Genomic DNA, 14,057 nt, shown 5'->3' on the forward strand with positions numbered 1-14,057 from the left:
AGGAAGCAAGCGGACTGGCACAAAGACTTAGAATATGATTAAACTTTGTGAACAGGGACACTCAAAGCTGGAGGTAAATGCCCCCTCCTCCCAGGATGAAGCTACCAAGCCCTGCAGCAGGAAGGCAAGAAAATGCCCCCCAAAACCTTGAGGTTCAGGGGCTTATTCCTCCTCCTTTCTTTCGCACTTGTTTCCTTGGCTTAGGACACACGCCCCCACCCAGTGCTCACGTGGCTGCCCCCTCCCTCCCATCTTTCCGCGGAAGCCCTGGAGCCCTGCTGTCGGAACTCCCCATTCTCCAATTCAGTTTCTTTCCTCAACACTTAACACTCCCCAGCACAAATTTGATTGAGCTATCTTGTTTATTAGCCGTCTCTGCCAATGGACTATAAGCTCCTCCACGGATATTTTCATCTCTTCTGTCCCCTGTATATCCCTGAAACCTGGAGGAGTACCGTGACCAAAGTAGGTGCTCGATTAATATCTGTTGCAGGTTGTTGAATGAGTAACATTTGGATACAATGGAAGCTGAGTCATACCTCCCAGAGCCTTTGCTGTGGGGGCAATAGCATCCTTCCCAATCTAAAAGGGTTATCAGGTCCCAAGGAGATTGTTTCCTTATCTTAATCTGTGCTGCTATATTTTATAATCTATCGGTATGTGAAGGTTGATTCCCCAAAATTATAACAATTAGTCATCAGGACAGCAGCAAACCTTCAAATAAAAATAGCTTCAAAAAAAAAAAAAATAAGCCATTTAAAGAAACCTCATTTGTAACCTGGAAAAAGATTCTGAACGTTTCCATCGTGGAAGCAAAACTGCATCTTTTATGTGATGTGGGATCATGCTAAATATGTTAGCTAGTTATTATTGAAATATAATCGTCTACCATCCATTTGCCATCTGGTTGTCTGATTAAAATGACAGAGCGCTTAGGCTGGTTCACAGTGTATGGTATTTCTGGGCTCAGCCAATAAATAACATGCAGTTGCTACAACTCTGTAAAGTCAATGTTTCCTTAAGCTTTGGGGGGAAAAGAAACAAAGAAACTAATGAGGCTGTCTGCATAGCATCACCCTTCCTCCCCAGATAGGATATGGAACATTCAGTAGGTGCAAAGCAACTGTAAGGGGATCAGGATATCTCATTATAATAGTTGGGTGGGCATTTTTCTTTTTTACTAAGGGTATAAAAATATAAACATCAAAAAACTAACTTGCCCTCTCAGTCTGAACCCTTCACAGCTTACAACTAGCTTTCTTACGAATATTGGTTCTTGGACATTGACCGTGTGTTGCTTAGGACCTTAGAGCAGGCCAGTCTCACCTCTGAGAAGTCTGGTATGTTTAAAAATTTTTTCTTGCTTAATCATATAAAAGGAAAACCCTTTCTATGTGAGCGTGGTGGGTGAAGTCCCTCTTCTCTTTCCTCTACGAAGTGAACTTCTCAGGTGAGATGGATGAGTATGCAGAAGCATGAGGCCCAGTGAGGGGAGTGGCAGAGTGGGGGCACCCCCTGGGGGGCTCCAGGTTGTCTGTCCTGCAGTTGCTGCTGCCAGTCTGGCCCTAGGAAGCTCATCTCACTGAAATATACAGATCCTTTCCTGAGAAGCCTGAGGACAATAAATGTTACATTCACCTAGATCACAGGATGATAAAGCTAGGAACCATTTCCAACTGCTCTTTTTAGATGAGGGAAGCAGGGCACAGAGAGAAAAGGATGTACAGTAAGTCTCCTACCTAGGAACCTTCAAGTTGCAAGCTTTCAAAGATGTGAACGTGTGTTCCGTCAATGTCAGCGGTGAGTGAACGTGCAGCTGGCCCTCCGTCTCCTGTTACTTACCATCCTTCAGCTCTGCCACCTCCCGCCTCCTCTCCCTCCTCCAGCCAGTAGCTCTTCTTGCCTGTTCACTCGATGCCAGCCCCTGAATGCTGGCTGTTGTACCGGACTACAGTGCTTTTCAAGGTACTGTACTATAAGATTAAAACTGTTTTCTTTATTTTTTGTGTTTGTTATGTATTATTTGTGTGAAAAGTAGCATAAACCTATTACAGTACAGTACTACAGAGCCGACTGTGTTAGTTGGGTACCTAGGCTAACTTTGTTGGGCGTATGAGCAAATTGGACTTAAGGACTCACTCTTGGAAGGGAACTTGTTCGTATGCAGGGGACTTACGGTACTCCAAATCACAAAACCAGCTGGTGGCAGCGTAAGGTTTGTGATTCTGTGTCCTAGCCTGCTCAGTCCTCACCGTCCCAGAGGAAGCAGTGGTGAGGAACAGGGCCAGCAGTTCTCAGGCTTCTCTGCACCAATAGATCTGACTTGCCTTGACTTCCCGGGCCACATCCAAAACGTAGCTGGCCCCACCCTGACCAGGTAGAGGACAAGGTCTTTTGTTGCTTGGCCTGTTAACCTGCCACGCTTAGATCAAACTGACCCTCCATGAATAAAAGCATCGCTTTTACGTCTCAATTAATCCCATAAAATCCCCCTGTTTGAGGAGTTTGAAAATTCTCTTCCTTTTCAATCCATTTCCTCCTTTGGGAGAAAACCACCTTAAATACCTGATGTGGGAGTAATTACTCGTTTTAATGTTCCTAATTTCATGTTGGCAACTATCAGCTGCAAATATCATGACTGATTCCTGCTTTTATCAATAGGTGGTCTTTCTACCAAGGTAACTGCCCTATAAACAAAGAAGGAAGAGGACGCTTCTTGATGTCTTACCTGGGGTTCGTGACAAGAGGGAGGGAAGACAGCAGAGACGCTAATACCACACTGCCCTGATGAAACAATGTTGACCATGTCAGAAAACACAGGCCCCGGTGGCATGGGCTTTGGGCAGAGGCATGATTGACAGTTTGGGAGTGCATGAAGGAAGTGGCCAGAAGCTATCTGGGAGGACGTGCGGCTGCAGGAACCAGGCTGGGGCACAAATCAGTGAGGTAGACCTGGGTGGAGGAGGGGACAGGGCCCCTTGGCTGAGCAGGACACACCCAGTCTGAAGAGGGTGTCGAATGCGGGTCCAGACAGCCGTGGTCATCGAGGCTGTGCCCCGTGTGGCAGGGCACTTTCAAGAGAAGTCAGGAGGCTACAGTTTCATGTGAAATGTCTTGATTTTTAAATGTCATCAACAATTTCATATTTTTAAGACTATATTAGAAAATGTATTTTATTGGATAGACAATTAGTATAAATCAAATGACTCTGGCTTATTTGTGTTCCAGATGTTTTTGTCAGATTTGTTCAACGCAAGAGCAGGTGTCTGGCTACTTTTTTTGTGACCACTAGCAAACAAGTACAGACTTGCTCCAGAGCATGGTCTCAAGGCATTTCATATAGCTTTACATAATCTTCTCATGCGAGTTTGATCTAGCATGATAGGATTGGATAGATGAAGGAGATATTTTACAGACCATTTGCATCTCTGAGCTCTTCTCTGCCCCAGATTCCTGCTACCAGCTATCTGACACCTTCACTGGAGGCTTAAAAAAGCATCCCCAATTCAACATGACCTGTACAAGTCTTTTCATTCTGATCAACATCCCCTTCCTCTGCCCTACAAAAAATAAGTCCATATCCCGCATCTATCTTCCTAATCTCGGCAAATGGCACCTATGTTATCAGAGTCATCCTTGATTCCCTCATAACTGTTTCCAACAATTCACATGAAGTGAGAGAGCAGCATTGACATATGCACACTACCAAATGTAAAATAGATGGCTAGTGGGAAGCTGCTGCATAACACAGGGAGATCAGCTCGATGCTTGGTGATGACCTAGAGGCGTGGGATAGGGAGGGTGGGACGGAGGCTCAAGAGGGAGGGGACATGGGGATATACGTATGAATACAGCTGATTCACTTTGCTGTACAGCAGAAACTGGCACAACAGCGTAAAGCAATTATACTCCAATAAAGATCTGGGGAAAAAAAATAAAACACAGTATGGACAGACAAAGACGTCTGTGGGAAATGTAATCCACAGGCCAATGGGATCCAACCTCTGCCTCAGGTCTTCAAAGCTTCTGGTGATGGGACATGACTCTTTGTGGAGAACAAAAGTACTACTTTGATATGCAAAGATGCGGGAGGAAGTTAAAGCCAACTTTGGTGGGCAGGGGATGGGAAGAGACCCTACACCCCATTCTTTTTTATCTCCTACATTACTCACCCTAAAATGAGAACATCAAGGTCACCATCAGGGTCCCTGACATTTTTCTTTTCCGCCGCACCTTGCGGCTGGCAGGATCTTAGTTCCCCAACCAGGGATCTAACCCAGGCTCCCGGCAGTGAAAGCGCCAAGTCCTAACCACTGGACCGCCAGGGAATTCCCCCTGGCATTTTTTTAATCTGGTTCCTAGACTCTGATTATTCTCTTTTACTCTTGGTTTAATCATTACAATATAAAATGCAAATATTGGGGTGTCCTATACAAGCTGTGAATATGCATTTACTTGTTCAACTACCCCTGGTCAGTCATCTACTCAACAGTTACGTGCGGGGCAACTATAGACCTGGTTCCTCCTAACACGGGATGAGATGGGCTGTGACCTCCACGACCAGACAGATCGCACATTTGCAGCAGAAGTTGGTGGGCGCTCTGCTGGGGGGGTGCTGAAGGGGCCGTGGGAGCCGAGGGCAAAGAGCATCTTTCTTGATCAGTCTGTCGATTTTGAACCCATTTCCTTTTGTGGTTTCCTTTTCATCTGGCTAACTGTTAGGAAGAAAGCTCATCCTCAAAGTGGCATATTTGGGGGAAGCAAAACCGAAGCTACTTACTTATAATGTGCCGCGTTATTCTCGGGTTAATGGGAAACGTGCTACTGGTTGAGTCCAGTCCACAGGTAGAAAACTACCTGTGGTGTGCGTACTATTTATTATCTATGACTCCAACGAGGCATTGCATGGATATTTAGGTTCATAGAATGAAAATTATATGTCAAACAGAAAATGGGCTATCAATTTCAGACTGTCATTCAAAAAAAGAAATCATCAAAGCAAGTTGACAATTGTTCTTTTAAACATGATTATTTGGATGCTAGGTCTTGTTCTTACCTCATGAGCATTTCAGCTAAACTCTTTGCATCTGGGGAAAGAAAGTTAATATTAGTACAAGATAAGCAGCTCATTAACATTCACTGAAGCATCTATGACAAATATTCTACAGAATCAGATGACAATAGCCATTTGTAAATGTAACTGTATATCGAAATCACGACTAATAACCAAAAATGTATGGATTCCTTATTTGTTGTAAATGAGGCATATATATATCTATATACACACACACACATATACGCATAAAGGTAGCATAAAAAGATAGCTACAAAAATTCTCAGATATCTGCTAAAGGTCTTATTACAACCTACCTATTCATCTGCCACTTTCCAAAAACCAAATTTTACTTTCAGAAGTCAGAAAATTAACATCTTGAAAGTAATTCATTATATACTACAAATTCGACTCTTTTTGTTATCAAAATGAAAAGAACTTATGATCACTTAAAAAAGTCATTATTAGAGAGCTATGCATCCCTTTGGTTGATCAAAGAATTATATAAATGGCCTATCACTGTGTCTGGAAACTCAGATGTTTATTTCAAACTCAGAAATAAAACTTTTATTTCTTTTCTCTGAGGACATTGTTTACCAAGACCTGGTTAGCACTCCTGACAAAAGAAATCCTGGCTAAAAATGATGTAAAATTTTTTTTTAACTTTTTTGATGGCATTGCTTTGAAATTCTAATTTCCCTTAAAATATAATTTGTTCTTTTTTACACATTTTGTCCTGGCAGAAATGAATGTTTCCTTTCTTAGAATGCAAAGACCTTCATTATGTTTTTCTTTCATTGCTCTCTAAAAAGCCTTGATGTGAAGTGTTCAGTGAACAGAACTTTCTGGAAATGGGTTCAGCCGTCTGTGTGAGCGAGTGAAGCAATGCATTTGTTGGAGTACTTTCATCTTTGGGGGCTGGCACGGGAATGCGCTCGCTTTCATGCTGGGGAGCAGCGTGCTGTAATTGGGAGGTGTGGACAGTCACAGGAACAGCCACGCGTGGGCAGGCACCCCGTGAACCAAAGCTCAGCTCTTCAAGTCAGCCACGCCAGTCCCCACCTTGCAGTGAGGCCCCAGGTTTGTACACAGATGGGTTTGGTCTGGGAAATGAAACAGCTCCCTTTACTCCACCCACATGGCAAAGCAAAGAAAGCAAAACAGCATTTAACTTCTCAGCTCATGGCTTTATATTTATCTGCAAAGACAAAGTAAATATGATGAGCTGCTTCTCTTCCTGAATGATTTAACACTTGCAGAGTAAATATATATATAAAATGCCAGAAGCTTGGGATTAATTAGCTCTATGTAACAACCAAGCACCGGCTAGTTCAATACTCTAAAAAAGAGGGAGAAATTCCACTGTGCTTCACCTCACAATCTGAAGGAAACTCAGACTCAGATGTCTTCAGAATGGACATTTCTTGTCCTGCCATAATCATCATTCTTTTTCTATTCCTGAAATTAGTCATCACAGTTTTCTCTCTTATGATATTTTCTTCTATCAATGTGCCAAAGAATGGCAACATCACATGAGTGAGGACAGAGGTCCCACCGGTACTGACATGCTCTAACTGCAACTTTTCCATGTCTCCCAGTTAGCAGGCATCTTCATCCACACGTTCGGGTGCCCAAAGCCATTTTGGTCTACGCTTCCCATCTTATAGTGGATCCCTTTCTCTTTCTGTCTTAGCCACTATTTCCTCCTTCTGACCCATCTGAAATTGTGAGAAATACTATGTTCATGGAAACTCACTTCTTCTGTGAGTTCCCCCTTGAGGAAGCTGAGAGCTGGTGGAGTTTTAAGCACAGTGATGGGGTCTGGATGGCACGGTTGGCATCAGGGACCAGGCATGAATGTCTTCTGGGAAGTGGGTACATTGTGAGCTGGGGTCCAGTGCTAGGAATCTGGATTGCACTGGTTACTTTAGGATGCTAGCCCGTGTCCCCTTAATATCAGTCTCTGCCTGGGAATTACTGTGCCCTCCTTTGGAAACCAGTAAAATGGGATCCAGATGCATTCAGTTATTCACTGCAGCTGAACAGGAAATTATAAGTGAAGCATGTTGGTTCAAACTCTTTTTAAATCACTATCCTCAAAGTCCTTTTACATAGAGGGGGATACGTGTCGTATCCTTAGGGACACACAGAGGAGCAGACCACTCATGCCATGGACTCTTAACACGAAGAGTGCTCCAGGGCACAGAATCCACGTGGGCTGGGATTCTGAGCTCCTTCAGGAAGCTAGGAGGGGGTCATCTGTTTGACTACAGAGAGGAGTTTCCGGGGTGGCAGGGAACTGGGGATGGCCAAAATTTTAGAGAGCTAAGAAGCGACTTTGCATCACTGGCTGGAATCTGGACGCTTTACCTGGGCCAAGGTGGGAAGTGGAGGAAGGTGGGCAGAGGTGGCGGGGAGCGGGTACAGGTGCCATAACTCAGCGTTAATCAGACAATCTAGAGTGCCCAGGAGGGGGGCCGGCGGGAGGGGCCTGATGGCAGTGGGGGGTGGGGCAGGGAGTAGATGACGTGACCGTGGACAGAGGGCACCTGCAAGAATCAGGGACGTACTGGGTGTGGGGGGGACAGGCAGAGTGACCGTGGGGAGTCCAGAGAAATGGCAGGGTCTGGGACACGCAGGGCTGGGTATATGGTAACACAGGGGACAGAAACAGTTGTCTAGAAGGACTTGGAAGCAGCAATTTGGGTGAAGGCTGAGATGTCTAGCTTCAAACATATCAAATCCTTTAACATAGTAAAGTAATTTGGGGGACAGATTTGGAATCCTGCATCCGGTTGGGAGAGGTGGGCTCGGGGTCTTCTGTTCACACAGGGAGAGGAGAAAGAGAGATGGAATTTTTGACCCACTTCTCTTCAGGGGTGAAAAGGAATCTGGGACAAGGTAAGATAATATTTTAAAAATCATGGAGTCATGGTATCTTAAGAGCATTACAGACTTTTCAAATCAGCCTCCTAACAAATGTCTGAATCCCTTCCACAGCGCCCTGGACAGATGCTAAAATGAGCCAGGGCCATGGGATGCTCCAGGGAAGGGCGAGGTCCTTGCTGCACGTAGGGCGCCGATCTCTCCTCCCACCACCGACCTGCCTTCCACATCTGCTCACGGTTCCGCACTCAGCACATCTCCCTGGTCGCTGGCTCTGCTCTCTCCTCAGTTCAATCTCATTTGTGCATCAGCCTCTCCCGCTCTGGTCTCCCCAGCTCCAGACTCTCAGCTCCCGAGTGACATCCCCACTGCAGGAAGAGCGGTGGATCCGATACACACCCCTCACTGGGTGGCATCTGTGCTCTGAAGCTCTCAAAGGAACCTTACTGCCAGCAGGACTCCTTGGCTCAGGGTACCAGCCTCCCGTGCTGGCCCCAGCTGTCTTTCCACCTCCATCGCCTCTCACTTCTGACCGCCAACCCTCTCTCTGAGTTTCCTGCTCTTGCATTTTCCACTGAGACCTCCGTTACTTTGTTCCTCCAGGCCTTACTTTGCCATTACTTTCCCACGCTGACGTGACTTGCTCTATACACTCTCCCAAGCCCAGCAGGTGTTCTGGTTCCCTGGACTTCCGAGGACCTCTGCACCTGTCTAGCGTCTCTGCCTCTGCTCAGCACAGCCTTCACACCTTGCATTGTGACTTTCTGTTTTCATGCTGTCTCTCTATTGGGCCTTTGGCCTTTATCTCCAGGTTCAGCCCAGTCCCTGGTACAGTAAAGCCACATACAGTTTTTCCTAAGGAACAGTTAATCGTGAGTGACCGCTTCCTTCTCTTGTGTTGAAATCCCTTGGTGTAATTTCTACCTGGGTATAACAATGCACCTTCTGGAGACACTGAAAAGCCATTAGAATATTTCCAGGTAGCGGCCATGTCCCAGGTAGCTGGGCTTCAGTGTTCTCTTTCCTAGGTTGAATTCTCTGATTTTCTCAACCACTTCTCAGATGGCAGAATTTCTAGGTAATTCCCTACTTGGGTCTCTCTTATGGAAGATGTGATTTCTTATTGTCCTTTATTAAATGAGGCTGAGCCCAGAAACTGGTACCTTTTTGAGAGTCTCTTTCTCACCCACTGGTGAGAACACAGCACTCATTATACACTTTGTAAGTGAATTCTCACAACCTACACAGGAGACTTTACAAGTGTCCCTATTATATTTTATCTCCTCGGTTCCAGCTTTTCATCCTCTAATACAGTAGTTTTCCCACCTGGATTTGTGCTGTCTCAAAAAATCGCCCTAGCCTGTCCGTATTTCAGTCGTGGCACGACAGCCTGGTCCTCCCTTTCCAATCAGCCCCGTCAGAGTGCAAATGGGCTCCGTCCAGGCGACTCCGATCATTGCCTTGACTGCTCACAGACTATCCTTTCTATAACCTAATTTATTTCAATCTTTAATTTCTAGAATTTATTGTTTTTGAAAATGGGTATAGACTATACTTTTTAATTAATCAATTAATTGGCTGCGTTGGGTCTTCATTGCTGCGCGCCGGCTTTCTCTAGTTGTGGCAAGAGTGGGGACTACTCTGTGGTGGTGCATGGGCTTCTCATTGCCGTGGCTTCTCTTGTCGTGGAGCATGGGCTCTAGGATCCCGGGCTTCAGTAGTTGTGGCACATGCGCTCAGTAGTTGTGGCGCACGGGCTTAGCCGCTCTGCGGCATGTGGGATCTTCCCAGACCAGGGATCGAACCTGTGTCCCCTGCATTGGCAGACGGATTCTTAACCACTGCGCCACCAGAGAAGTCCCTGGAGTGTACTTCTTAGTACCTCTAATCTGTTCAGAGACAATCTACAAAGGTCTTTGGGACTGTGTCTGGAAACATTTTCTTCAGAATCTTAAAATAATATCTTTTAGAGTCTAGGGATGGGAACCACACAACACCTTCCCTAATCTTTCCAGCGAGAAAAAAAACTCCCCTTTCAGTGGCTGATCACAGCATTGACTGGTGCCCACAGTTTGCGAGCTCTCATTTGCAGTCTGTGTAACAGATCGTTGTAAACAGGGTTTGCTTCCCTTACAGCAAGGGATTAGGAAGATGACTTCATGCAGCATCCGCTCTCCTCCCCCAATGACAACTAGAAGGTAGTAGGTTTTGAAAGAATAAATCAGTGTAAGTAATCAGGGAGCTTTGATTATCTTCTCAGGTGAACAACCTGAGTTTAACCTTTTCCTTTTCCTTCCTTCCTTCCTTCCTTCCTTCCTTCCTTCCTTCCTTCCTGCCTGCCTGCCTGCCTTCCCTCCCTCCATCCTTCCCTCCCTCCCTCTCTCCCACCCACCCTGCCTTCCTTCCTGCCTTCCCTCCCTCCCTTCCTTTCTCTGAATCCCCCTCCTCCTGCCACTCTCCCTTCCTTTTTTTTATAATTCTTGTTCTGAATTTTCTGGTCTGAACAGCACTTCTCTTGGTTCACATCAAAGTCAAACAGATGCTGAATGCTTCTTCTTCTACCTGCCATCTGTTAAGATGAGAACATCGTCTCAAGTCTTCTTTCTCCTCTTGCCCAACACAGCTCCACAGCCTTTTGTGTTGTCTGCCACGTCTTTTTCCCCCACACATCTCAGCTCAGACTGAGATTTAGACTTTGTGACACCTTTCCTAAAGCCCTAGCTACTTCTCTGTATCCATCCTGGGCTTTGTGCCGCCTCTTCTTCTTTTGGGTTGGGAGCTGATGGAGAAATACTACCAGGGTAGCCCGGTGATACTGAAAGATGGAAAAAATCAGTTTCAGAAAAAGAACATGTGCTAACACTCTGAATGTGCCAAAAGGGCTAGAAGATGATAACCGAAGGAGAGTGTGGGGATCAGAAGGGAACTGGTCAGCTGCCTCTAGGGGGGAACTCTTAAATTGAGTGGTGGGGGACGCAGTGAGACTGAGGATTGGGGAGCAGGTGAGACACAATGTAGCTGAGTATCGAAGACTCAGGAATTCAGTGGGGAAAAGAAGTGGAGAGGAGGGCAGTAAGTTAAAGACAGGCAAACGAGAAGGAATCCTTTTGTTTTGTTTTTTTTTTTTTTAATATAGGAGAGCCTGAGAGGTAGTGAATATAGATATAAAAAATAAATAAACCAAATATTTTTGATAAAATAAAATTATAAAGTCACTCTTAATTCTGCATTAATATATCTTCTAATTCCATGTTTCTGATACATCTTTTTAAGCTAGTTTCATATGGATGCGACAGACTCTTTCTTGAATGTTCCAAAGCCGAAGAAGTTTCACGGAAAGAAAACTGGGTAGACAGCAGTGATCTTGGCTCTCCTGCTAGTTCTCCCCTAACTGATGTGTGATTTCCAAGTTCCCTTCAGTTTTCATGTCAGCAGAATAGAGTAGAACAACGTCAAGTTTCTTCGCACCTATTCACACAGCTATTAAGAGACTAAATAAAGTGAGATAGTGTGTAGTAAAGAGTTATGGAAAAGGAAGATGAGAGAGCATGGAAAATGCTAGCACCCTGCCGGTTAACACGGGGTTCCGCCAGTTCTCGGGAAGAGGCACCACGACGCGGTCTCCCTGGTTCTGTGTTGTCTGTGGACCGTCACTCCCGGGAGGTGTGCATGTGGCGTGCAGGGTTCCTATCAACAAGGCAGCTCAGGCCTCCAGCACAGCAGCGGTGCCGTTCCTGAGCACACGCTCTGACGTTTCTGTATAAAAGAGGCCTCTCGTTCACAGCCACATCCCAAGTTTCCGGTTAGGTGAACGGCATGGCATCTGCTCCGGGTCATACCTCTACCGGGCGGTCACCAGACGCACCCACCGAACATAAAACCAACTGGGGAGCAGCAGCTTCCCCCCCTTTACCGTCTCTCAAAAGCTCTTATCTGCAAGCTGCCTCACAGCAATCCCTGCTTTCTCAGCATCTGAAAGGGATCTTGTGAAGTAGCTATTTTCCTAAGGGCTATAAAACCTGCATTTACATTTTTATAAGAGTACAAGTAGGACTCCCAATTAACAGCTCCAATGAAAACTGATTCCGAAACCCAAACCATGACAAAATATATGTCCCAGAAAGAAAACCATATAGACTTGCCAGCTCAGAAAAGTGCAAATACAAACACGGACAAAATAGAACACGCGGGCACGGCAAAGCCCAGGGCTGACACCAACGGTCTCCCTCCTGCTCCCGACCCCCTCCCCTCAACCCCCCATCCCTCACCCCACGGCTGCCCTTGGCCTGGCCCTGCTGCCACCCCACGGTTCCTTTGCTTCCCCACTCTCAGATATAGAAACCCTTTTTAAAAATTTAGTTCTGCCATAACACATTTGAAGTTTTGAAAGGATGATTTTTAAAAAAATGACAGTCAAAATAAAAACAAGAAAGGAAGGCAGGAAGAAAAGAAGGAAGATAGAGGCAAAGCCAAGATCTAAAGTTTCAGAGTAGAGGCTTCTGATCCCATCTAAGCCCCAGATTCGGCATTTACTAGCTGGGCAATGAAGTCTCTGGGGGACCGCCTCCCACCCCTTCACTAAGGAACATCAGGGACCCTTTGCACGCACAGGAGCTCAACGCATCCATGTCATGGCCACCTTTACGCAAGTCTACCTCGAGTCCAAGTGTCTTTGGGCTCCTAGATGCGCACCTTTCTTCCTTTAAATTAGTAGAGTTCAAGCTAAGCTTTGGTCTTACAGATGAGGAGAGATTTAGCTCCTTGGAGAGCAGATAAGTGGAATATTAAAACTGTCATGGCCCACCCCTTCACCTGTGCCTGGGGAGGACCTTAAGGCCAGGTTCTTTCTGGGAATGGCCTTTGGAACTAACCAGCTTTATAATATTAATCCAGTTTAAAGCATGCTTAAAATAATAGCTATGCTTCTGTTCAAGGGAAGAAGGCCATTTTGCCACAGAAACATGGTCAGATTCCATGGCACCCACTGCTTCTTATCTTCAGCTTCTCTGACGTCTCGGCGGTATCACTCTGGCTTGGCACTGCCAGCTCACCCACTCTGTTGGTGCTTTGCACCCTCCTGGGTAAACTCACACTAGAGGGGGCAGCTTTTAGTGATCCAGGACTCGATTGCTTGACATGGAAATCAAATTTTTATAAGATTGGGTCCGCTGGGACCATGAGCCCAGCCAGTGATGTATTTTATAACCTTGCACTTCAAAGGATCTAGCAGTGGGGGAAAATCAGGGCATCATTTAAAGCAAAATGTGGCATCTGAACTCCTGGATAAGGTTATAGATTTTTTAAAAAATGTAGCACTTGAAGACAATTTAGACTTTAGGAGGTCGCTAGGCTCTAAAATTAGTAAAGCACTCGGGAAGGAAGAATATAGGTTGGCTAAATTGCTTGAGTCCCATTTTCTTTCTTTCTTTTTTTTTTTTTTTTTTGATTTTCACATAAAAGCACGTTATGGTGCGTTCACCTAACTAGGTTGCTTGTCTGTACTTGAAACAAAGCTGCTTATACACATTGGGCAGCACCTAGCAATCAAACAAGGTCAGTGACACGGAGTTGATCTTACAGTGTTCCTCAGGAACCCCCACAGGATTTTCCTATCATGCAAATTTTATTATTTCCAGTTTTGCTCCTGATCAGTGGTTGCTCAGGTGACACGGACATATTATTAGAAATGTCCTTATTTTACACAATCAAATACTGCATGAAGCCATTCAATCTGTAAATATATTTGAACTTATTCTAACCCAGGGATAGGGTCTTTGCCTTATGTGGGTCAGGTAGTAACTGGGCAATTCTACTAACGAACTCCGTTTAATAGATGGACACCTAGTATCTTAAACTGTAGTTTCCTCCCATGAGTGAATGGGAAACATTTTGTGTTGTTCATTACTGTAACAGTTTAAGGGCCCTTCTGGCCTAAGAGACAAAGATCTTTTGGGGGCCCGGTTTGGCCTTTCCCTCATTCCTCCTTAAAAGCCCTAGTCACTTGCTCTGCCCTTTTATAACACACTTTTCAATGTTGTAGAAAGATGAGTCTGTCCCATGTAAGCCTCTGCTGACTGCCACTAGCATATCAGCTTCTGTCGTTCTGGGACAGAATCTT

At 45.4% G+C, this 14,057-nt stretch overlaps 1 protein-coding gene across 1 annotated transcript in view; it reads right to left on the reverse strand.

Annotated features, from left to right (window-relative positions):
• DSCAM (DS cell adhesion molecule) overlaps nt 1-14,057 on the reverse strand; it is a 653,261-nt gene that overhangs the window by 31,767 nt on the left and 607,437 nt on the right. The window contains exon 28 of the mRNA XM_057696448.1: nt 5,057-5,087. Within this exon, the coding sequence (XP_057552431.1) occupies nt 5,057-5,087 (31 nt within the window). The remainder of the gene's footprint in view (nt 1-5,056; nt 5,088-14,057) is intronic.

This window comes from Hippopotamus amphibius, chromosome 10 (genome assembly GCF_030028045.1).
Source record: "Hippopotamus amphibius kiboko isolate mHipAmp2 chromosome 10, mHipAmp2.hap2, whole genome shotgun sequence".
In the NCBI taxonomy this organism is placed as follows: domain Eukaryota; kingdom Metazoa; phylum Chordata; class Mammalia; order Artiodactyla; family Hippopotamidae; genus Hippopotamus; species Hippopotamus amphibius.